The sequence below is a fragment of the Blennius ocellaris genome (genome assembly GCF_963422515.1).
Source record: "Blennius ocellaris genome assembly, chromosome: 16".
Taxonomy (NCBI): Eukaryota; Metazoa; Chordata; class Actinopteri; order Blenniiformes; family Blenniidae; genus Blennius; species Blennius ocellaris.
In genome coordinates this window covers 11719705-11744790 of record NC_137665.1, presented here as the reverse complement: position 1 = coordinate 11744790, position 25086 = coordinate 11719705, and the positions used below count along the sequence as shown (strand labels likewise).

The 25086-nt window shown below is 42.6% G+C and overlaps 1 protein-coding gene across 1 annotated transcript; it reads right to left on the bottom strand.

Annotated features, from left to right (window-relative positions):
• Nucleotides 1–5403: 5403 nt before the first annotated feature.
• ppap2d (phosphatidic acid phosphatase type 2D) lies at nucleotides 5404–20796 on the bottom strand. Its single transcript, XM_080511721.1, has 6 exons — nucleotides 20553–20796; nucleotides 9700–9857; nucleotides 9280–9566; nucleotides 9101–9158; nucleotides 7245–7421; nucleotides 5404–7001 (listed from the first exon to the last, which is right to left on the bottom strand). Exons 1-6 carry the CDS (start codon nucleotides 20758–20760, stop codon nucleotides 6897–6899), a joined length of 993 nt encoding a protein of 330 aa, XP_080367847.1. The 5' UTR covers nucleotides 20761–20796; the 3' UTR covers nucleotides 5404–6896.
• Nucleotides 20797–25086: the final 4290 nt, after the last annotated feature.

Here is a 25086-nt window from a genome sequence, read left to right as displayed (position 1 = left end):
CTTGGCTGATCCGTATTGTTAAATAAACAAAGCCTAGTGTTTGGTTGTGCTGTGGATCACTGAGGCACTCACCTGAAAAAAAAAAAAAGAAAAAAAGTGGAGAATAGAGGGAATGAGGGCCGCAGCTCATAGTGAGTGAAAAAACCAAAAAGAAAAACCTTTAAAAGTTATCCCATTTAAGCCAGTTTAATGCAAAACCATTTTAGCAGCAGTCATTTTGAGATGTAATGGCAGGAAAAGCACAGGTGAAATTAATACTATTAACACTGGATGTGTGTTCAGTTAAATAGACACGGTGTCTTCATGGGGTGCCACTAAAGAGTGCAGCTGCATTAAGGTTATTGGTTCCACCTGTGATTTTCCAAGTGAAAATATCAGCAGTGCAAAATGTCTGTCTTAAAAGACCATTTTCTTTCTCTAATACTGTGATTTTGATGCTCTGACTGACTGGTCACAGTAATGACATTCAATCCAATAGACTCCATTAGAGCAGCAGATTTGCATTGTCCACTACATCCATTCATCCCCATCCTTTTTTCTTCTCTCTCTTTAAAAAAAAATATTGTGCTTGTTCCAGTTGTTCAGTGTCAAGACGGATACCTCTGAAGTTTTAGGAATGGGATCGTCTTCCTGTCACAACTACCATTTCTCATCCACCAACAAGAGTTTTTTCTTTCTCTGGCTTTTCCACCGCTGTCATCATCTGTTACCGAAACCAGAGGCAAGGAGAGTAATTACAGGACAGAGTCAGACAGCAGAGCTGTAACTGTCAGGTTGACTTTCGTCTATTACACCCAATTGACTGTAAATGTAAACCATAAAAAGTTGTTGTGGCCCACGATGGTGCAGTGGTTTGCACTTTAGCCTCACGGTGAGAAATCCCTGGTTCAAGCCTTGGCTCATGAGTGTTTCTGTGCGGAGTGCATGTAGGGTTTTCTCCAGGTGTTCTGGTTTCCTCCCACAGTTCAGAAACATTCATCTTAAGTTAATTTGTGACTCTAAATTGTACTATGTGAGTATTTGCCCTGTGATGGACTGGTGACCTTCCCACGACGTACCAGGTTTCAACTGGTTGCAGAAAAAAAGAAAAAAAAACATTATACTGCAGATGGGTGCATATATGTTGTTCCCATCAGGAAAAAAAAATAGTACTAATGAGAGATGCTAACAGACACACTGGATCAGTAATTCACACATGCACGCACACACACACACTTCTCACTCGATCACTTTGTTCCTAACCAGAGTTTAGAGGAATATTGTGGGATGTCTGCTGCGAGCATACGACCGGCACTAAGCTATCATCACATGCACAAAGCACAGATAAAAGGACACACATGCAAAAAGGAAAGAAGCACAGACTGTACTTTACAGTTTCATCGCCCTCTGATGGACTGCAGTGTTTTGTGACCGCTGCACCTTGGCTTTTTTTTATTTTCCACACTAACCATTCCCATCACACTAATTTACAGATAATATAATTCAAGCTTATAAAGCTCTCTCATTATGTAAACAGCCGGTATTTCCAAGTTTTGGAAATACCGTGCAATAATTTCTCTACATTGTACGAAGGTGATTTATGTGGGGCAGTATTTGGTTCAACATGTCAGATCATGAGGGTGAATGCTCCAGTACAAGTTTAAGGGTATGTACTGTCCTAAACATTCAAAGAAATATTCACAACCAGAGGAATATGAATACAATATCAGCAGGCAAGGTCGTGTTGAACACTGGCCTCCATGTTTTGTACACACGACTAATGACAGCTGGATCTCTGCATGTGAGATCAGCTCCTCAGACAAAGATCATGAGCAGTGAAGTCAGTTGTGTACATTTATGAGGTTCACTTGAGTAATATTCTGTCCTAAGTTTGAGTAATAAATGGCTTGTTTTTATAAATCCCCTGTGTGTATCCACATTGACTGAGTGTCATGTCAAAGTTACATTACCACCACATGTGAATGTGTGTGTTGCACAAGGCTTAGTTTGTTGACCTTGGAAGTTAAGATCCTCCTCCCAACTCTTCACTGCAGTCGTCACCGACACCTCCAGGTCCGGGCTATTGTTTTTATTCCCATGATCCTGTTTTTGCATTCCGGTGTCCTTTCAGCAGCCTGTGAGTTACAGAAAAGCACACACACACACACACACACACACACACACACACACACACACACACACACACACACACACACACACACACACACACACACACACACACACACACACACACACACACACACACACACACACACACACACACATGTACAAGCAGTCACTTACATCAATCCTGCAGACTTTCTCTGAAGTCAGCTGTAACAATGACTTCCCTAACACTAATTTAACACTAACTCTCAATCTTAACTTCACCCTAATCCAACTTTGAAACGTGTGTTTTAACCCTGGCTTCCTTCATGACAACTTCTTGTTTCCATAATGACAACAAGCCCCCATTATATGAGTGTTGTAAACCAATTTAAATTCCCACAACAGTCAATATACCCACATTCCTATAAATTATGCATGACTGACATTGACTTTAAAGTTAACTGTAACAACTATAATCTATGTAATTCTAATCATAGTCTCCCCTTAAGTAACAACACCAAAATAATGATTTTTCTTGAGACCTTTTGTCAAACACATGCACACACGCACTAAATATCTCTCCCGCTCCAGACAGCATTGTATAAACAAAACATTTTGGTATCTGGACTGGCGTGTCTTGTCTCGAACAGATACGTTTGCATTGCTGAAGAATGTCATGTCAAAATCCAACTTGCATGTTATTATCCTGAATCAAGTTATATAACCAGTTAGATGTGTTCCTTTATGGTTTTCTTGGAGAAAAACAGTAGATCCCAGAAACACTATCTTGCAGGTGAACTCAAAGTACAGGTAATTCAGTCATGCTACTTTAAAACATTTAATCTTAATGACATAACACACATTGTGTCACCGGGTCGTATCAGATAACCGTTTTTCTATTGTGTTGGACTTTCATAATACTTCTTTCCTCTTGCATATACAACAATATGGGTGTGTTTTTACACATCATTGTTTATTGTATAAGTAATTTGTCTCTGCAGGAACTGCTGTTACCTGGCAAAGCTAATATGCGAAAAAAAACAGCTGTTATTTTGTTTTCTCTGTATTACAAATCTTGTCACAGACGTTTATGCAACTTCGTCTTTTATTATTTTACATACTTACTTAATATGAATATAAAGTTTAAAACCACCAGCAGCCTCATCCAACCAGCAGTATTTTGTGTGCAGAGCACATGCCAGTGTCATCACATCACACAGTGACACTGTCCTCATCAGATAGGCTTTGCAATGTCTCTGTGCACATGAGCTGAACTGATAAAATAAGTGTGCAAATGACTTTTGTGTGTTTGAGGGAAACCACAAACAGGCATCAGTTGATTGTCGTTGTTTGTTTTGTTTTATTTGAGCAAAGAGAAAGATGCTTTCCATAATCAGTAACATACAAACCACATTAACCCCCCCCCCCATCATATAAACATATTAGGATATAACGGCTATTACCAGGGCATTCTTGATAAGAGCTTTAATAATATGCATAGCAGTGAGCCTGCAGGAGCAGGTCTGAACCAGAGCATACTAAAGAGTCCATTAATCCTTTTTAATTCTATTAAGAAATGGTCTATAGCTGGATAAGAGGCCGGAAAAGTTCCAGAGACTAAGTCTGTAATACCTTGGAGATGCCGGGCAAAAAAAAAAAAAAAAAAGAGCTCTCACTTAACAGAAAAAAAAAAATATATAAAATTTCTTCTCCTTTTTCAAACGGAATCAATTTAAAGCCTTAAACAGCTTTTACTTTGCAGCAAACCAACATAAATCGAATCACACAATGGCCATGAAAGTGCTTTTTCATTTTAATTACAAGAACTACGACCTTGCTTAAGCCAAATGTAATTGAGACATTCTGCACATTTCCTCATGGAATTATCATCAGGTAAAAAAAAAAAGAAAAAAAAGTTTCCTCACACACAGACACATGCATACAGATATGCAGGTGAGCTACGTGCCTTCTGCCACACACTTGTGCGATTTGAATCTGCATGAGCATCTGCTCAGCAGATTTTCTTTTTCACTAATGTCCACAAAATCAGATTCTTTCAAAGGAATTTACAAAAGAATGAGGGGGGCGGTGGCTTTAATTTTCTTTTGCAGTGAAGCATAAAGACATCGATGGCTTTCACCTGTTGAGATAAGATTTCGAATTACCCCCCCCCCCCCCCCCCCCCCCCCCCCCCCATCCAAACCCTCTTTTAAATGACCACAGGGGTGGCTACTGTTCTACTGTGTGCACAATCACTGCCGTGTAAATAGTGAGGCCCTCCTGACTGGACCCCAGTAATCTGAACACAGAGAATCTGCCTCTGCTTGTTGACTTCCATCTATTTCCACTATAGGCCAAAGGGTTAGTTTGGAGTGCGCCAGTCACAGTGTAAACGAGATGTCATGTTTGACAGGGTGTGTAAGCTCAACGCGGCTCGGCTCGGTCGCACACACCTAAACAGAAGACAATAACAAGCTGCGAGGTTGACAGAGAAAGCCGTACAAGAACCTGTCGCAAAAAAAGCACAGGCATATACATTGCTCGGCAATGAAATGTGGCTCCTTAGCTACAGTATTATGAAAGAAAACAGGCCCAAAAACCATGATCACATTCTTTCCCACCCTGACACCCCACACCCATCACCCTCACTCTCCCTGATCGCCAACCCCATCTGTTCTGCCAACTGCTCTATTACACTTTCCCCTTATTATTGGACTACTTTTTCTGCTCGTCCCCTTACCTTACAGCTATTACATTTCTCTTTTGCCCTCCCTGTCTGAACAGGGCCGATTTTTATTCTCCCCTTTGAGCCTGGAAGGAGGAGAGAGAGAGAGAGAGAGAGAGAGAGAGAGAGAGAGAGAGAGAGAGAGAGAGAGGGAGAGAAATGAAAGAAAATGCCTTTGACGCTCCAACCTGTATCTGGCTAAGCATCTCCATGGTAGCATGACCCCCTGAAACAGTCTATCACGCTCCACTGCACTTGAAAAGAACCCAGTGCAGAGAAGGGGCAGAGCGAGGAAGAGTATGAAGAGGACAGAGAGAGAGAGAGAGAGAGAGAGAGCCAAGATGGAGGAAACTGAGTGCACTGGAAGGGAAGCATCCAAACATAACACATTGCTAAGTCACTTATCATTTCAACGTTTATGTTCATTTTTACCCAAATGTCCTCACCTCCTCAGAGTCTGGAGCCTCATGTTGAAAAAAACTAATGGCTGCACACGGACTGACTTTAATGTTGTGACACGACAATATAGTATGTTCAGTAACTCTTCAGTCTACTGACAGCAATAATAACGGAGATCGGCAGAAGTTAAAAACATTCAACATTCATTTTAATGGTTTGGTTTTTTGAGTACAGTGGTTATTTTTTTGCCAATGTGGCATTCACAGACAAAACGAACAAAAAACAATAACTGGGAACACATACACACAAAAATAGCTTTCTGATCATAACTGTGGCTCAGTCTAGTAGTTACACAACAGGTACACAAAATAACCCTCAAACGTAAATACAAACACTCACATAAACATGTAAAAACTGTCCAAAACTTGAACTAATACTCTTGAAATTCTGTGTGGTTTATAAAATGTCATAGCTATTTACATTCAGTTTGAATAATTATTGATTCACGATTAAAAAAAAAGGGGGGGTTGGGGGTATGAGCTTGACAATAACAAAAAATAAACACTGATTATTCAAACTTGTGATAAAATATATAATAGTGATTATAATTAGAAGGTTCTGTTATCTATGTTCAAGTGCTATTAATTGAGTTGCGCAGGAGGGCTGCAGGAGGTCGCAGCCACACAGCTCCTGTCAGAGTGGCATAAATCAAGGTGCAGCTCAGAGATTGGAGTCCAGGGGGCAAAAGTCAGAGGTTACAAAATTCAGTCAAACCTCCAGCTCTGAGACACAAAGTGGTTAGTACAGAAAAGGCGGCAGTAAAGGTGAGCCTCCCGGTCAGATTTCTTCCCCTCGCTGCCTCGGTTAATCGGGAAAAATAGAACATTGTATTACAGCACAAATACTGCTTCTCTTTGCTTACATACAGGTTATAGTTTAATCATAGTGATGAGGGCGGTCTGGTTAGAGGAGTGGAGCGTCAGGCCACTGAAGGTAAAGAAGGTTAGGACTGGATGCCAGTTCTTGTTCCTCATCACTGCCAGTTGTGTCACTTTGTGACAGACGTGGCACTCGCTGAGGTCGGATGGTCTCAGTTCACAGCTGCTGGGTGATGTTTTCCAAGCTTAGCAGAGGATCAAAAACAAAGAGGAGGCCGGCCTGTTCACGTCTGTTACACAAGACTAAAGAGTGGCCAGTTCTGCTTTGAAAGAGAACAGGATTCACACACCAAAGGCCTCCGTCTCAAAGAAAACAAGTTCAAACTGGCAACTTTCAATGTTAGCAGCTTCTAAAAATCCTCTTGAAAAATATACTTTCATTTTTTTTTCTTTTGTTTTATATACATATATAAAAAATATCTGTACTACTATGCAGTTCTTTCACTGGACGGGTTTGACTTAAAAGTCAATTGTGCTTTACAATGTATTTCACGTGTGAGAGTGTGTGATTGTGTGAATGTGTCAGGTGAATGCATTTTGTGTGTGTGTCAATGCGCGCGTACGTGTAATGTGTATTAGATCGTACTCTTTAATCACATCCTTCTCTTGAAAACGATTCCCTTTCGTCAAACTACACTTTCCTTCCTCTCACTGCTCCTCATCTGTGCTGTTTGCTATTTGCCCCTGTATTTCTACAGTCCATTTTCCGTGTTTTTTCTTATTCCTGAAATGACTGCGTGCGCCAGCTAACACACAGTTTGCTGGCTGGACAGCGGGCTCTCCAGGGACATGCTGGTGGGAGACAGGTCTGGACGGGTGCAGGGCTTAAACATGGAGGAGATGTAGAAGGCCTGCAGGCACAGACAAAAAACAACAACAACAACAACAAAAAAACACGTTAGGAAAGATACACAGACCACACATGCTGTCAATCATTTGCTGTTTATAACCACATGAGGAGGTCATGGGGGGGGGGAAACAGAGTGAGGGAGTGTATTGTTTGAGCTTGGTCAGTCAATAAAAGGAATAGAGAAACAAATTCCATAAAGGCAAAGATTAGACGTTGCTCAGAACAATTTAGACTTTCAACATACCACCCAGTATGCAGTGAGCCCTCCCTGGATGAAGCCCGTGAGGACATCAGTGGGGTGGTGACGGTAGTCAGAGATGCGGGTGAGGCCAGTGTAGATGGCGATCATCACTAAAAGGAACTGTATTAATGGACGCAGTAGCCGAGCTCCTCGCCACGAAAGCCGCGCCTGCAGGTAGAACTGCACACAAACAAGATAAATATAGGGATTAAAAATCAAGTGAGCTATTGTGTGATTGTGTTTTCCCAAATAACATAAACCAGTAATTGTGTCTAATGACTTTATAAGTTCTGTAAACACAGGAGCAGTAAGTCATGAAAACCCATTCAATCTGCTACCCAGAGAGGAAAGAGAAGCAAGGCGTGATTTCATTAACACATTCTAGACCCCGTTTCCTCCTTTTGTTCATCCTCATCCCCTGCATGATCGCTGTGGCTCAGAGTGGATGTTTGTGTCGGTAGAAACGGGGTCACAGGGCGAGCACGATGCAGACGCGGGGCCGGCTTCATGAAGCGGTTGGAAGTCTGTCTGGGCCCATCGGCCACGGAAGAGCATGTGGCCTACATTCCTGCAGAGAAGCGGACCCTTGCCACGTCCTACCCTCCCTCCTCTGATCCCAAATGAGAGCAGGTGTCGCTCCTCCTGCCTTGCATACAAGCAGCTGGCCAGACTCGAGGTGGCATGTAGCTACAGGTTCGACACATTCTCCTCAGGTTTTCTGCAGCCTATTGAAACTCCAGCCAACAGCAACCCGGCATGTGAAGCTGTGTTTTTGTGCTTTGCAGAGTGTGTGTGTGTGTGTGTGTGTGTGTGTGTGTGTGTGTGTGTGGGTAGAAACAATGGCATAAAAGGGGATATAAACTAGCTACAACAAACCAGTCACGTTCTTGTTTTTCTCAAACCACTTCTTTCCTTTTTCTTTCTTTTACATCTCCACTTTTTTTTTTTTTTAAATCTACTTCATTCAGTTCCACCGTCCTCATCCTTGTTTCTCCCTTTACAACTGAGAATGGCGCTTTTCATTTGGACTTCTATAGCGGAGAAGTACAAGTTGGAGGAGAGGTTTTCATTTTCTACTCTCCTCTGCAAGTTTTTAAAAGCGCCACTTACATTTCGATAGTTTTCGTGTAGCTGGTTAAAATAAATCACCTGTTTAATTAAGGATTCGTGATGTAGTGGACACGAGGAATGTGAAGTTTTTATAGTGAAAAATGCTCCTTTGTCTCCTTTAAACTGTCATTTTTCTCTCACAATGTACCCCTGACTACTGGGCACTGTGCGGTGTGGGAGAAAGATGAAGAGTTGGGGGGGGGGGGGGGGGGGGGGGGGGGGGGTGAGAGGGGAGGCAGAAAGGGTGTCTATTGCTGAAAGAAGCCTGTCGATCTCTCAGCGGGCATATTCAGCCCTCCACCCCCTCCTCTAAATGAGACCCACAACAAGGCCTCCTCTGTCTGTGGAGTCTCTTCATCTATTCATGTTCCCTGTGGAAAACATTCTCTCTCATCCCCCCCCCCCCCCCGCCGCCGCCTCCTCCTCGTTGCTCGCTGTCTCACCAGCTCTTTCAGTTGGAAGCAGAATGCCTGGAGAGAACTGCTGCGCTCAAAGATTTCCTCCCTCATGATCAGGAAGCATGTCTTGGTGTGTGCTACCGCATCTTTAATTAGCTTAGTTAGTAGTTGCACACACTGTTCTCGGCCTCTAGGGACTTGTGTTGTGTTTAATAACGAGAAAGAAAGTAAGAGCTATAATATTCCCCCTCCCGTGTAAACACAGTGCCAAATACTGTAATTACACAACATGAGCTCAGGTGAAAGTGAAGGTCACACTGTGTGTGTGTTTGCATAGCAGAGGTGACTTACCGCCAGGTAGAGCATGGTGTACATGGCGAAGGAAGCGTGGCCTGAGAAAAATGACTTCCTGAAAGACAAGACCAATAAAAAGAGGCTGAAGATTACACATTGACTATGCAAGGGTAGTCACAGTGTGCTCAACCTTTCGTAAACAATTAATTTCTGGAAAATGAACCCAAACCACAAACCTTGCCTCTTCCACCATCTTTGCTTTGGGCTGCCTGCACTGGACCTCTGGCACGTAGCTGCCGTGAGTGCAGTTAATGGACGCATAGGTGATGTCACAGACCGCGAGGAAGTTAGGTCGGAGGCGACCCACGCTCAGCTTGGCCATGTTGGTGAGAGACTGACCCACACAACAGCCAAACAGGAAGCTGCCCAGCTCCTTATACAGACACGACACGTAACGGTTTCGAATGAAGGCCCGCGAGTGCACCCCTCGAAAGCGAACGCGGTAGCACTCGCCCAGTGCGATCTGCGGAGAAGACAAGACAACTGTGACTGTTCATTCCCATCCCAAAGCGTGCTCTGACGCTTGACGTTACAAAATCAATGTGAAGTGGTTTTTGACCCCATGTGTGAACACTTAGAAGGTGTCATTGACTTACTGTTAGGCCTGTAATGACTATGCCACCAGCGATCAGCAGGCTGTCGGGGATGGCCTCTATATCCACGTAGGGGTAGGTGATGCTGGAGTCGCCGCAGAAAAAACCTCGTCTGTACGGCGTTACCGCCTTCAACTCGCAGGCAAAAAATGGGATGGAGGCTGAAAGAAAAAAACAAAAAAAAAACAAAAGATGGCTTGATTAATATCTGAGCAATAAGGACAAAGGTGGACATGGACCAAAAACATCAAGATGAAAAGATAATTGGTATATTCGCTCCCCACAAAGGTGGCTTTCTCCTAGCAAGCAGGAGATTGACATGACATGCAACATAATAAGGGGCGCTGCATTTATGTTTTTCAATCATTTGGTGACATGATTCCTGGGCATCGAGCATTCCACACATAGCTGCCTCCACCGGAGGAGCACGGCAGAGGGGAAGGGCTGGCAGAACGTAGACAATCATGCTGCATAGGGGCGCAACATTGAGAAAGTTAAACAAAAAGAAAATCTGAGCATACTGAAAGACAACAATGAAGTTGCTGTGCAATAGAGCAAGCCGCCGAACAATGACACATTGTTCCTGCGAAAAGAAAACTTACAAAGAAAATTACATAGTGATCTTTTTGGGCTCAGTGTTGCAATTACAAAGTTGTATGAACATTAACTTTAATGTTGCAATCTATTTGGCATATTTTCCTACCTTGCACAAGCCATGTCCCAGCATTTAAGCAGGTTCGGGTTTATTTCTCGTGCCAAATCAACGCTCAGATGAGTTGCAGTTGTGAAAAGTGAATCAGTATAATTTGTGTGCCAACATTTGTACGACACCGCAGTTCCTGCGGGTTGCTAATTATAGGGGATCAACAACAGGTGAGAAGAGGCGAGGCCTGGCGAGTTTAAGCAAACAAACCTTTCAGTTTGGAGGTGAAAGTTCAGGGGGAGAAAACTTGTGCAACATTTTAATTACAAGAGGGGAAGCGAGGTCTGTACCCCCCCCTCGACTGAGGGCTGAGCGCCGCGGCTTCTTATCCTGCTTTGTACTTCAAACTAATAGCAAAAAAAAGTTAAACCTTTAAGGGCTTGCCCAGCGTGGTCTATTTCTCTGTCCCTTATCCCATATCCCCTTGTCACCCTGTGGAATGCAGTGAGAACATGGGACTAATCATTAACCTCTGTGCCGCTCCCTGTCATCCCGGGCCTGCTGGTTGGCTGGAACCAACCCAGGCCAAAACACTGCTCCTGCCAGGGAATCGCTCAGCCTACGTGACAGAGCTGTGCACAGGATACACGTTTAAAATCAGGACAAGAGGCCTGACACGACAATATACACTCAGGCGCACAGACAATGGCCTGAAAACCGTTCCGTAACCGTGTGTCTTTTGACTGGAGGTAAGTCAGTTAAAGAGAGTTCATCTTCGTCGCGGTTTCCCACACTGGCTAAATCGGTTGAAGTTTGGATATTTGCTCAGTTGTTTCACGACAGCCTATGGAGAAACACAGTCGCACATTTAACAACCATGTAAATATATCCAAGATATTTATCTGACGAGGTCAGCCAAGCGTGTGTTCAAAAACAATCTATACTATAATCAGCAGGATGTGTTCGTGAACTCTTCAGTCAGAGTCAAGATGACCCATCAGAGAGACAAAACAATGGAAGAAGCAGGCTGCCCTTCATGTATTTCAATAGATGTTAAGAAAGCAAAGAGGAGGGAACACGAGAGGGAAACACGCTGAAGACAGATAGCAGAGGCTGTGACGCCAACAAAGAAAGCAGGAGAGATAGGAAACACCTCTCATCTGACCCCGATCTCTCGCTCGCCGCATTCAGACGCCACGTCTACACGCAGCTCATCTCACACACACGCCCTCACTCACCCCAGTCTCACACTTGATGAAACGCATCGACATACATGTGATGTACATGTTTTGTGTGTATTAGTCAATTATTAATTCATATGAATGCATCCGTTCATGTTTTAATTTGACGTTCTCGCCAAGCTGTGTATAGTGGAGCTCGACAATCTGTTAAAACAGCACAATGAAATTATTGACTATTTGATAATAAAGGAAGTGTCTATGAGGCTGTTCTCTTTTACAGGTCCTCACCACAGCAAGTCACTGCTACACGAGGCTGCACTAGTTTTTACTCAAAATGATCTTCCTGCAATGACAAGTTAACTGAATTCAGGACCTCTACACTCAAAGTCATCACCTAATACAATATGTATAAGATGTATACAATATATAAGAATTGATCATTTTGAGTTTTCTGGACATTATGCTCGTCTGGTTATTGATCTTTGGGATTTCCTCAATCCAAACATCCATATCTGAGTATACCGTACGGAAGTGGAGAATTGCAGACATGTGATTTGCTTCTTTCCTGGCTCTCAATCAGAAGGTATGATGTTTTTCATTTAACGTGTTTCAGATGAAATCCCCCAAACAAAATCCAGCAAAACCTCTTTGATGCAATTTGAAGAGCTTTCTAAGATTTCACAGTCAGTCATGATGGATTTGCTATTTCAAACTCATGTTTTTAGTCCATTTCATTATTACTGAATGCTGATGAGATCCTGGTGTTAAATATGTAATAGAATATTTCAGCTGTAATGACATGAGTTTTGTGCTCGATATGAAGCTTTTCAGTTCATATCATCCATTAACCGCTTCTATACATCTCTGGTTTCCACAATATGGCCTGCCCTCCCTCAGTAATCTATATTGTGCAGCACTGACAGACAGATAATGGATAGTGTCTCCATTAAGGCCCAACGAAACTGCAGTTGCAGCCGGAACATGGATTTATAAACGGATCAATTTTCAATATATATATATATGGTCTAATGGGATCTGTAAAGTACTGAACTAGATGGAGGTACACTTTATGATCTCCTGCCTGCTGACACTAATGGCTTATGTCGTCCCATTTCTGTGTTACATCCATGTACAGGCTTGCCACCGATGTGCAGGGAACAGTGGTCAGTATACTGCAAACAAAATCTACCTCAGATGGACTTGTGCCGCAAAATGTCACAGCAGCCCAGAGCTGGGAGAGGTCGCATATAAAGTTGAAATAACTGCATGAGAGAAACTGCGAGCTTTTGTGTCACGGTAAACCTCCATACTTGGCAATTACATTGAAACAGTTCTCACAACAAGACACAAAAACACTCAAGAGACTCTCACATCATCTGTCAGGCAGCTGTGAGCAAACCTCTGCACCTGGCCAAGGCATGCTCAAAAGAGAGCCAGAGCAGGAAGGCCTGCGAGGGGATCCAGGAGGAGGCAGAGGAGTGGGTCGGCTCACACAGCCAGTCCAAAAAGTGCTGCTTTACTGGGCCAAACATTCAAAGCAGGAATGCTTTCAAATAGTCAAAAGGGACAGAGAGACAAAGAGCAAGAGAGGGAAAAGCAGAAGGAGGAGAAGAGGGGATATGTGCCTCACTCTGAGAAACTCTTCTGGTTCTAATTTACACATCTATGACCACAGCCCAGAATGAGCTCACTGTGAGAGGAGAACAACAACTAATGCAAGAAAAAGAAAAAAACAAAAAACACTCATAGAACGAGAGAGAGAGAGAGGGTGAAAGAGGGCGTAGTTAAAGGAAAAGTGCAAAGAAAGAGGGCGTAGTTAAAGGAAAAGTGCAAAGAAAAAGTTGGCAAATGGTCGCTATTAAGCAACGCTTTGAGGTCATATTGCCCAACAGCTGTTAATCAATACAGTGTCAAACGAAAAAAACTGGGTTGAAAATGCCTGGCCAGGAGGCCTGAAAATTGACAAATGGGGGTGAAGCCAATAATCCTGGGGGTGAGAGAGAACTGGAAAGATGGAGCCAAGAGAGATGCACCAAGGATTTCTCCATGAAGAACAGCAGACGGAGGCGATTAGTGGTGGTTCTGGAATGTGAGGGTCAGAGATCTGGGCTCTGCTGGGACCCGCTCTGTAAACACGACCCCGCCTCAACCAGCAGAATACCCCCCCCCCCCAACACACATACAGACTCGGCACACTCACATGCACATAAAAACCACACATGGATGCAAACAAACCAAACCCGCAGCCACATAGACTAACAGACAACCAAACAAACCACACACACACACACAAAAAAAAAAAACACCTGGGGAAAAAAAAAAAAAAATTAACCAAGCAAATAAACCAGGCTGGAGTCAGTAAACCATATATAATCAAACAATCCACAACTCATGCATCAAGACAAACAGATCACTTCCTTTCAGAGGCCGGCATCGGCTCCTCTGATGGTGTGGCTGTTGACAAGCAGCAGGTCAACTTCATAGATTAGCACGACACAGCCTCAAGCCACGTCTAACCCACAGTAATGATCATCTGCTTCACAGCACCCGATAATAATTGACGATGCAGGCCTCGTTCCACATTCGCCCTTTGTTAGAACTGGAGGACAGTCAGCTGGTCACTTGTCGTCACAGGTCCATCTGGCCCGCCGTAGAACTGGGCAGTAGTTGGGGATACAGCACTGTTCACGGGTGGTCCACATTCACGGGGCCGCCGCAGTATCTTACCAAGTTTCCCCAACTCAATTTCAAGCTGCTTGTTTACATTTAAATCACCTTTTTTTTTTTTTTTTTTAAGCGTGGGGACTGTTGGCGTAATTTAACTTTGTGCAGGCACGGTAATCTCTTGTAACGACATTATAGGGAGCAGCACAACAGTCGGTCCAACATGCTCATAAACAGACTCAGCAGTTCAAGTGGGTGGGCTCGTACAAAAACTAGCGCAATAAAGATGTTAACTGCACAAAGCCGTCTCTATAAGCTAGTCTTGGATTGCTATTTGATTTAATCCGCCTTCAATGTGCGTCAGGTACTTAAACAGCAACGCCAAGAATGTTATGTTTCCCAAAAGTCCGCTTCAAGACATCAGAAAAGAATCGCATATGACAAAAGCTTGAGAACTCAAAACACAAGAGACTGACAGTCAGGAGCAAAAGCTGTTACACTGGAGCAAAAGTGACATGTAAGCAGAGTTGAACTCATTCATGTCAAGGGTGGGATTATAAACAGCAAGAAACCCTATTAATCGACAGTGCAGAAGTTCCTGTTCTTCGTTTGCGGTCCAAACCAGGTAAAGAAGAAGAGCACTGGCCTCCTGCACCTCTATCTCTTCCTGCATAATTAGCTGGATTGTTCTGAGAGACTCCGGTGTTTTGTCTGCCCTGATGGCATCCAAGAACAAAAAGGTACTGAGGAGCCATCTCGGCTGTTTGTTAATCATCCTTTATCATCAACATCTGCTACAGCTGGACTCCACGCGGTCTGTTTTAGTTTAATTTATCATCATGGATCCTTCGTCACAGATGCAGAGGGACCAGTGAGCCGTGCTGCTCGGGTTCATTTATTTCCCAGAAATCACAAACTAATATTGATCTTTTTTGTGAGTTGAATCCAAAAATCCCCATATCGCTAAATAAAAACCAACATGAAGTTTTTTTCTCGCAACAAGTACATTGGCCTTAAAGTAGTTTTGCCATCATCTCGTGCCCAGAGGTGCTCTGGCTTGTTGCTGTTACCACTGGCCAGTGGAGACACGCTTCCCACAGCTGCTTCTGTTCTCTCCACACTTCACTGACCTGCTTCCTGGAGCCCAGTTCTGGAGCTCAGGGCATGAGTGGTGAGTTTTGAAGTGGGCTGTCTGTCTGTCTGTATGTCTGCCTGTCTGCTTCAGCAGGAGCATAAAGGACCCGCCGCTGTGGTATGTACCTTGGAAACTTTAAAGGAGTCCTCTGGTGGATTTGTGGTGTGAAGGTAAGGGTGTGCGCAGTGAGGTGAGGGCTGGCTGTCTGCGATGTGAGAACAACACAGTTCTAGGGCTGCTGTTGAGGTATGTAGCATGAAGCAGACTGATGGTGGTGGTAATGTTTGTGTGGGAAGAGGTGAGGGCTGCAGGGCTGATTTGTCAGCGTCGCGGTTTGCAGGGGGACAAGCAGCTGGAGCAACTTCACAACAAGTTTCGTCTGAGAGGATAAATGGCAGGAAGACTCCGGCAGGTGAGGTGTGACATGATGATGAAGCGGTCACGATGATGAATAACCCAGCAATGGAGCCAAGAGGGGCTGCCTCAGTATTCTTATTGGGGGACAGACAGAAGACCACAAGTCATTAGTTCTGACAGATGCAAAGACAGGGCTGCAGCCTGCATTTGAAGTCAGGTACAGAGTTTGATGCTGAGCCTCATCACACCCATTCCATCTAATGAGTACTGAGGATTAGAGTGCGACACACATCTTCATTCACTCATTACAGCTAATTCCTATGGACCACCCCGGGCACTTATGGAACCGTCTTCTAAGAGAAGATTGCAGCTGTCTCATTAAAAGTACATTTGAAGCCGTTTGCTGTCTGAACCTTTCCGATGCATTTCTGAGTACTACTTCCTCACTCGGACATAAACAGACAGCTGTATATGCGATCCCTCAGGCGCCCGTGGGTCTGACCTCCGACCCCTACTGTAGCTGCTCAAACCCTTAGTCTCTTTCCGTAACTCACTCCGCTCTCACTCCCTGGGGCTGCTCACTCGTTCAGGCTCTCACTTGCCCCTGTGAGGCATTCTGAGGCCTGAGCTGATGCTAACGTACTAATGGCTCATGGAAAGACGCGCGGGAAAGTACAGTGAATGGGTCTGTGTGGTCGGTTGACGAGAGGGTGCACCTAATGGATTCCCGAACTTCTGCATGCTGTCGAAGGAGAAGCAGATACATTAATATAGTCACGAGGGTGGGTGAGCAAAATCACTTCTTCCACTAGCTAATGATGTGACGGAGCCACTTTTAATGGCTCTCCATCTGTCAGCCGCAGAGTGACGCCAATGTGTTCCATAACTTCAGATCCTGAGACGTGCAGCCAAACAGTACCGGCAAATTTGTCAACAAACAGCAAGCACATGGCAGCTGTAGAAGGGAGTCTGCATTAACAGCCATAATGACTCACGCACACAAAAACATCCACACCCACACTTTTACTAAAAGGTACACACACACATACACGCGTGTGCACACATATAAATAGACACACACACACACACACACACACACGTAAGAGAAAATTGAATATTTCTGGGCCTGTAAAAAGCAGCATGCTGTGACGTGTTGGCCTCTCGCTGTCTCAGTAACTTGGCAGCTTTCGGTGCCAAAAAACCTGAACAAAAAAATCCTCAAACGTAACCCCGCCACCAGCTCGAAACGTGTGCGCACGCGCACACGCACACACACACACACACGCGCGCGTGCACTCGCCGGACACCGTCAGACCCAAAATAGAGCCTGTCTGAAGAAAGGTGGAGGGAAAAGAGAAGGATGTAGAAGTGGAGATAAGCCGGAAAGAGTTAGCGCTTTGTGAGTTCAGATCTCTCGGGTAGATACGAGGCTTGTTGTCCTGGCATGCTGCTTCATGTCTGAGAGAAAAAGCATTCACACAGAATGACAATCGACTCGATACCAACTTTCTCTTTCTCTCCTATCCATCTATTGGCAAAGTACCAAATTAATAAATCAATGTCCTTTTGGTAAACAGAAAAAAACATCCACATCTACGAAAGTGTTTTTTGGAATTGGGTTAAAGCCGGCTAACTTCTTACGCATGTCAGCGCTGTGTTAAAGTGATGTCGTTTGGTAATTAACCTCAAGAAGAAGGTCAAGCCCAGAGGTATTCGCAACATTCGAGTATGAGCCATATAAGCTAATGGCGGCTTCTCAAGTACCACTTCTATTCATTTCCCAATTACCCAGCGGAGTGTCAATAAATGACTTTATTGGGGTGATGACAGCATAAAGACCACCTGTGCGGGAGGGAAACAGCAGTGCTGGTTGGAAAGGCTTGTCCCTGCATGCTTGTCAGAAATGACAAACACCCAAATCCTCCTGACCTCTGGGTAGTTTGGACACTAGATCTGAGGTGCAGCCACAGGGCGCCGATTTTGTCAGCTCTCTTTTTAGTCAAACCCCCGCAGTCCTAACAGGAACCCATGTAAGCACTTAAATGGACTGAGACGGTTTTATTCTGCACCTCACCGGGGAATGACTCGTACTGAGCTGAAACAGAACAATCTATCTTTGTGAAGCATCCATCATAAACATGTGCAAACAGTCCCACTGTCCTATGACTAAAAGAGGTGCATAACAATACGGGAAGAATACTTTCCCTTGTATACCAGCATTCAGAAGACAGACTAGAGGTCCATTGCAATAGCACAACAGACTAACGTTACATTGCCACAGTGAATGTAAAGCAAATACTTCTGACACATGGGGAGACAGCGATAACCTCAGACATGGTGGAATCCCTCTCCAGATGATCACATAATGAGGAGGGATGCTTCGGGGTAAATTCCACAGTTACAGTAGTGAATGAGCCCCTTCAAAGGGTGAATAATGCTGGCGGGTCAACTGTCTAGAGGAACTGATGATGGCATTTTAAAGGGAAAATCGGGTTAGTCAGAGATAAGAAGATTAAGTGAGAATGAAGGGCCCAATTCATTCCCAATAAGTGATGACATTCCCTGCCAAATGTACACGGATGAGGCAACGCCAGGCCTTCGCCGATAACTAACGTGATGGCTGGCAGGACAGAGACCGACAGAAAGACTGATGGGAATTGATAAGTAACCTAATAGTTCAAAGTGCAATCATTCACAAGAATAGTTGTAACGCTGCAATAGAGGAAAAGATATATCGTGCCCTTGTGTACACAGGGTGTAATAAACGATTCACTCCGCGACGCATGCTGTGCTTGTGCCGAATAAAAAACGCTGATAACGAACGTCTTTGAATGGGCCTCCTCTAACATCTTATATTTTCACGTCAAATTATATATAAAACCAAGAAAAAGGTGTAAGCTTTTATGTCACGCTGTTAAGGAACAATAGAGACTCTCAGTTGAGTCCAGCTTCCTGCTGAGAACTTCTGCTTCGGTGTTGTTATCTGGTCCGAGGACAATAAAAAGGTTTCAGGGCATGCTGTCTCGTGTGGAAACACAAGTGGCGTGCTTAGTTAGTGCCCGAGGAGAACCCAGGCAGACACCATTTCCACTTTTTGTGCAGACTGATGCGAGATTGCAGCCCACTTCCTCAACCGAGAGTAAAGCCACTGAGAAGTGTGCAGCGTTAACTGCTAATAGCATACCTGCAGGGTTTAAGAATAAGGCGCCAATGAAACAGAGTGTGTCACATTGTTGTTTTGTTTGCCAGCCTGCTCGTGGTGCTTTAACTGCCAGCATGCCTGAGACCTGTCAGTCTGCCTCGACGGGTTCTGCTTCTCCATTTGCTGCCGGTCCAAATAATCACCTACGCTGGTACTCCCTTCACAGTCATGTGAGATGACGGCATGAAACATGTGATATATTTTGCTTCCATCGTCAGCAAGGATAGATCGTAGCCATCAAGATGACTTTTCAGGCTTACGGGGGATTCCTGATGACTCCTTGCTCGACTATACAGAGCTGGCGAAAGTCGAATCACTTGAATAATGTACAAGGTGAACCGAGTTACCTGCACTTGAATGATTGATTCGTCTTTAGAATGGATTTCTAGGAGGAAATAAATTCTGTTTCCCCTTAGTTTGTGTAGTAAATTAATGCTTAATAGATCAACATTAGGCAAGCAAACATACGCTCATATTTGACACGCTTATGAAAGTTCTAAGTGACCATAAAGTTTACACTATATGTTACTGCAGTATAAATCAATTTTTGGTATACAATTTTCAGTTGAGTGGTTTTAAAGGTTTGAATTCCACTTTTATCACAATTTCTGTTGCCAGAGAAATCAAACTTTCATCACACCACTCTAATAATTCCTGAACCCAGGAAGCTAAAGAGAGAAAAACACAAGACTGATCATATGACGTCTGTAGTTATTCAACTGTGTTAATCCTGCCAAGTTGAATGATGCCGAATGAAAACACAACTTGACCTGATCTAATTACGTTATCTGAGTCCATGACAAACAACATTTGTTATGACTCAGCCTAAAATGTATCGAGCAACATGAGCACTCAACAGCCAGCTCCTTTTGATCTCTGGTGAATTAAGAAATATTAGGTTTTCTTGATTCGTGTTTGCACATAAATCAACAGACATTGATTTGAAATACGTTTGAACATTTTAAAACAATACAAACCAAAACAAATCAGACTGACAAGCATAACAACTATTACTTGCCACAAGTCGCTCATTACATCCTATGAATGGGTCATTTGTAGGTATCATTACGTAAAACCAGTTCAGGACACTCCTTTGTTGTGGTTGTGAGGGTGTCCACTCAGTTAAATGTCAACATGTTGTTCCAGATATCTCATTCCTGCTGAAATATAAGTAGGCCCTGCTGAGTTTAGTCAAATATGTTTTTTTTTTTTTTTTTGTGATGATTCAGTGAGAGGGGTTCAAACATCCATACAGCACGAGGCATGTTTTCATCCCTATTCCCACGTTCTTCTCCCGGGAACTTGGGGTGGTTGCCATGGGAACAGATGAATTCCCGGGACAACTCTGCTGCTGCCAACTGAGGCCCCCTCCTCTCTCCTCTCCTCTCTTCTCTCCCTCCTTACTGAAGTTTTCAACAGTTTCCATTTGACTTTTGGAAAAATACTTTGCAGCTTGGTTAACTTTAACAGCCCCTCGTGCAATGGCCTGTTTGTTTTTCCTCTCGAAAAAAATCTACTTTCTTTCTCACAAGAAGATAATGTTGACTTTTAAGAAGTAAATAAACAAATCGAAAATATAAACAGATATGCAGAATATATGCGTAGTGCTTTTTTTTTTTTGGTGTCGTTGTTGTTTTAATGACAGCGGTGTTCAGCGCAAACACAGTTTCTTACCAACACAGAGGCATATTACATCCAGACCGACCAGCATCTTGCTCTTGGTGCAAAACGAGCTGTCCTCCTCGGGCTGGGTGAGGAAATGCTTCCCGGCTCCGTTCTCCCTCCCATCCCCGGCTCCTCCGCTATCAGCTAACCGCAGCTGCAGCTCCGCGTCCCGGGGCAGCGTGTTGCTGTGGTCGCCGCTGGAATTGAACTTCTGCATGTTTTCAGCTCAACGCAAAACTACTTTAGAACTTGTTTAAAAGTGGCTCGGAGTAGTTTTTTTCCCCCTCCTCCTCCTCCCCTTATAATGACAAAAAAATAAATAAAAAAAATCCCACCCACCCCCCCTTTAAAAGTTTGAGTCCGTCCGTCGTTGGCGCAACAAATCCATGTCAGCTTGAAGTTTGACAGCAGCACCGCGGAGCAGATGGAAACGCGTCTGTCATGAAAAGAGCCGCAGCGCGGGGGGAAAGTGGAGCAAAGTGGCGGCGGAGGGTCACGCCGGCGAGCGACTGAAACCTCAAGCTCACAACTAACTTTGGTGAGTGGGGAGAGAGTTGCTGCCGTTCGCTCTTCAAACGTCCCGAGCACGTTCACACGCCACTAATCATTAATGAGAGGCGGAAGTGTGGCGCTCGCTACTTCAGAATAAAGCTACTCCTCCGCAGACATCGCTCTCACACGCCCGGGCAGAAAACGCCATGCGTTTATTTTGAAATGAGTATTTGATGCTACTTCTGGTAGCGCTTGACTTTATTTCTGCTTCTGAGCTGTTAAAAAAAAAAAAAAAGTACAAATCCATTTTAATCGATAAAACCTATAACATGTTCGATTCCATTCGATTTCTGGGAACAACCACCGAGGTGTCCCACAACAGTGTCCCTGTGCTCTTCAGGAACTCGTTACCAGAGATGAAAAAACTAGTGGAAATCTATTAAAACACTCAAGTGAAAGTATAGTGTCCTCTAAAAAAGCATTCAATTCGGTATCTGTTACTTTTATAGCCCGTGACATAATTGAATTAACTGATTGATTATTAATTTGTTAAAGATATGAAGACAAAACCATCGTATAAAAGCAAATCTATGCATAAACATACAAAAAAGAAATAATATAAATTTCCACTAATGTTAATATGAATCTATACATATACATATATTTACATCTCCTCTGATACTCAATCATCACATTTGGCAATCATCTTGCTTCCTGCGTCATGTAAAACACAGTATGCAGTGATAAAGAATGCTATCTAATATCACTTTTATGAGAAATGTATAATTTTGCATTCGTACACATTCAATTCCCTAATCAACAACATTTATCTAATCCGAGCTGGCCGTCTAAAACACATTTCCAAGACAAATGATGAAAACAATGCAAGGGCAATGTGTGTTGTACAAATGTAGATGCAAAGAATACTATTTCCAATAAACTATCCAACAACAAAAATGGAAATAAAACGCTTCATGAATATCGTGATTATTTTGTTAATTGTAAAACTTTGAAATATAATAAATGTTGTTACTGTATCTTTGTATTTATTTCCCTGAGATGGGTGAGACCACAGCAATTTAGTAATATATGATATGACGAATATGTAAACATTAACACTCCAGAGAAATGGAAACTAAATATCAATACACTTAAGACTATTAAAGACTTTTAAACTATTTTTGAGTGGAAATATCTCTGTATGTGTAACAATGTTACTCTGAACAGTGTTAAGATTTTTGGGGTACATAATCCATTGTTCATCTTGACTCTACAATAAGTAAAATGAGATAATGTGACACTGGACTTGGAGTAAAATGTTCAGTAGGATCAATCTTTGTCTGAAACAGAATAAAATTAAACTCTTTAAGTGTTTAATTGACTCAGGTTTTTATACTGTGTAATGTTGAAGAAGATTATATAGTGTGATTGTACTTAAGGTAAAAATATAAAAGAATAAAAGTGTGTGTGTGTGGGGGGGGGGGGGGGGGGGGGGGGGACAACAGTATATGCACCATAGACTAATATTTAATTTTGCATTGGTGTGAATCTTTCTGATTCTTTTCTCTTGCCACAGATTTGAGTACTTTTTTGCTTGATGAGAAGTTTTTTTCTTTAATTATAGGCTTAGTATAGATTTTATTAAGTTTTAACAAAGGAGGAGGAAAATAAAATGTGTTTTCTCTGTTCACTTTGAAATAAAGCCATCAAGGCACTGGCTAAATCATTATAATAAGGTGTACCACTTCCTGACTTTTATCTTTCCACAATGCTGACTGCTGTTTGATTATCTGCCAGTAAACTCCTCAAAACACCATCTGCACGTTATGCCTTGTGCTTCCCTCATCAAACCGTCCGAGGCTCTGAAAGAGATCATATCTTATTTCTTCAACTTAAGCTGTGCAGGCTCTTCAATTCAATACATGATCTTTTAGTTTAACCCCATAGACTTTTGGTTTGTGGTATCCTGCCACCTACTGTGAAGACAGAGGCACAGCTGCTTGATGGACCTTCTGAAATTGTAAATTCCTGGAGACACGACTCCAGTTTTGGTGTTGCAAGTTCCAATAATTTCTTTATGTTATCACATTTTGTTCCCAATTCTGATTTTAGTATCTTCTGTGATCATCTATATTTTTGGAGAAATATACTTTGTCAGATGTAACAATAGTTGTTGACAAGCAATGATCAATCATATGAATCCATCTTCAAGGTAAATAAATGAACTGGAGGAGCTCATTTCAGTCAAATAACATGTTTAGTCGTATTTCAATGTGTGTGTATACAACTGAGTACCATAAGAAACAAAGGCATGTTTTAAAGGGAAATTGAAATCCTGCTTCCAACAACAGTCATCTGAACCTCGACACCACAGGTTGTTTATTGGGCATAATAAAACAAAGGTAGGAATTAAACCAGGATCTGCACACAGCCTGTTCAATGCCATGGTCAGTCATCTTTACCACCACATTGCAGTCTGAGTATTGAGCTTTATTTCTTTTTTTCACATACACAGCCAAGTGGGGAAAAAAAAAAAAGCAATGGTTTGGATGAACTTTTTCTTCAGTAATACCACACTATTATCTACATTAGTCATCTAAACCACGAACCAAAGCCTGACACACCCATGACTTACTGAACACAGAGTCTCTTCTCACTCAGGTGATATACCGGAGAAAAAATTTACCAGGTTAAGATTGAGGATCTGTCTGTGGTAATAATTTGACAAAAAAGGAAAACATTGATTTAAGACGAACAGATTATGTTATGACTTAAACTGTGATGGAATTGTTCATGTCAGACTACAAGAATGAAGATGAACCAGCCAAGACAAACAACCCAGTGTCAAACATTGCGGAATGAAGCAGGAGCAGAAAATGTAAGTAAATAGGTAAGAAGAACCTATTTAATTTAATGTAATGCTTGTATACTTTGGGGATTGAACCCTGACTTCAACAGTTGCTTATTGTTTTTATTTGAAATTGAATTGAAGAGGAGGTACTTTCAGATTTGCTATATTGTGTACACATAACATAATTCTTTTGGTTTGTGTTCAAAAATACAACTTGTAACTGTTATTATGAGAGCACACGTTGATTTAATACGATGTATATCAGCTGTAAGGTTTCTAATTTGACTTAACATGTGAGCAGCAGGGAATTTACATTGCACTTACAGGCTTGTTAATGGGAAATGAAGTCATGTTGTTGATTTTATGTTGTTTTCTTGTTAAAGACCAACAAATATTTAACAAGGTATTTGATCTGTGTAGATTTGGCTCCTGTGAAAGTCTTCCTTGGTTTCCACTAATGTTTTTATGTTACCAGTTTCAAGATGGAACCATGATGGAACAAAACAGACAGAAATGTGAACTTGAACTACTGCAGCTACAACTTATATAATAACTTATGGCCTGACCCTGTCTGTTGGACTGTGTCCAAAATTAACACAATAAAAAGTTAGAAACTAAATTAATCCGATAACAGTAAATGTATAATATTTGATACAAGATTTCCTGAGACAGTTGCCACAGTGAGTCACTGGATCCATTCCTTTCTGTTGAATAATCCTCGCTCCTGTATTCAGGCCTGCCAAAGCAAAATAAAGACATTGTGGATTAAAATGTCTGTAAGACGAACTGAAAAGTTTCTTTTCCACCATTGTGGCTGTTTGGTTTCAACAGATGGAAAGTATTCGTGACAGTGTTGAGGATGTTAGGTTGAACCAACTCTGAGCAACAAATTACACAAAAGTGCAAATATGATCCAAATCAATACTGATATATGCACCTTAATGATTAGTTTATGAATTTGTTTGAATTTTTCAGACACGACGAAAAACACTCAAGGTTCAGGTATGACAGGGTTGAGAAACTGCAATCACTTGAGCACAAGGTATTAATCTGTCATCAGGATGACGACCTGAAAGGTCAGACTATAAGAGCGACGGTGAAGCGCTTAAGACAAATATCTGAGAGATAAATTGGAAAAATGAAAGTTGCAATGTAATAGAAACGGGGTTGAGAAATTTCTGGGGGAGGAAACAATAATAA

Bases quoted from the DNA above. Each gene is read 5' to 3' on its own strand.
- ppap2d (XM_080511721.1), bottom strand. From the start codon at position 20,760: ATGCAGAAGTTCAATTCCAGCGGCGACCACAGCAACACGCTGCCCCGG. The intron at 9,567-9,699 runs GTAAGTCAATGA...TCTTCTCCGCAG, and splicing joins TAGTCATTACAGGCCTAACA to ATCGCACTGGGCGAGTGCTA. The intron at 9,159-9,279 runs GTTTGTGGTTTG...CTTGTCTTTCAG, and splicing joins AAGATGGTGGAAGAGGCAAG to GAAGTCATTTTTCTCAGGCC.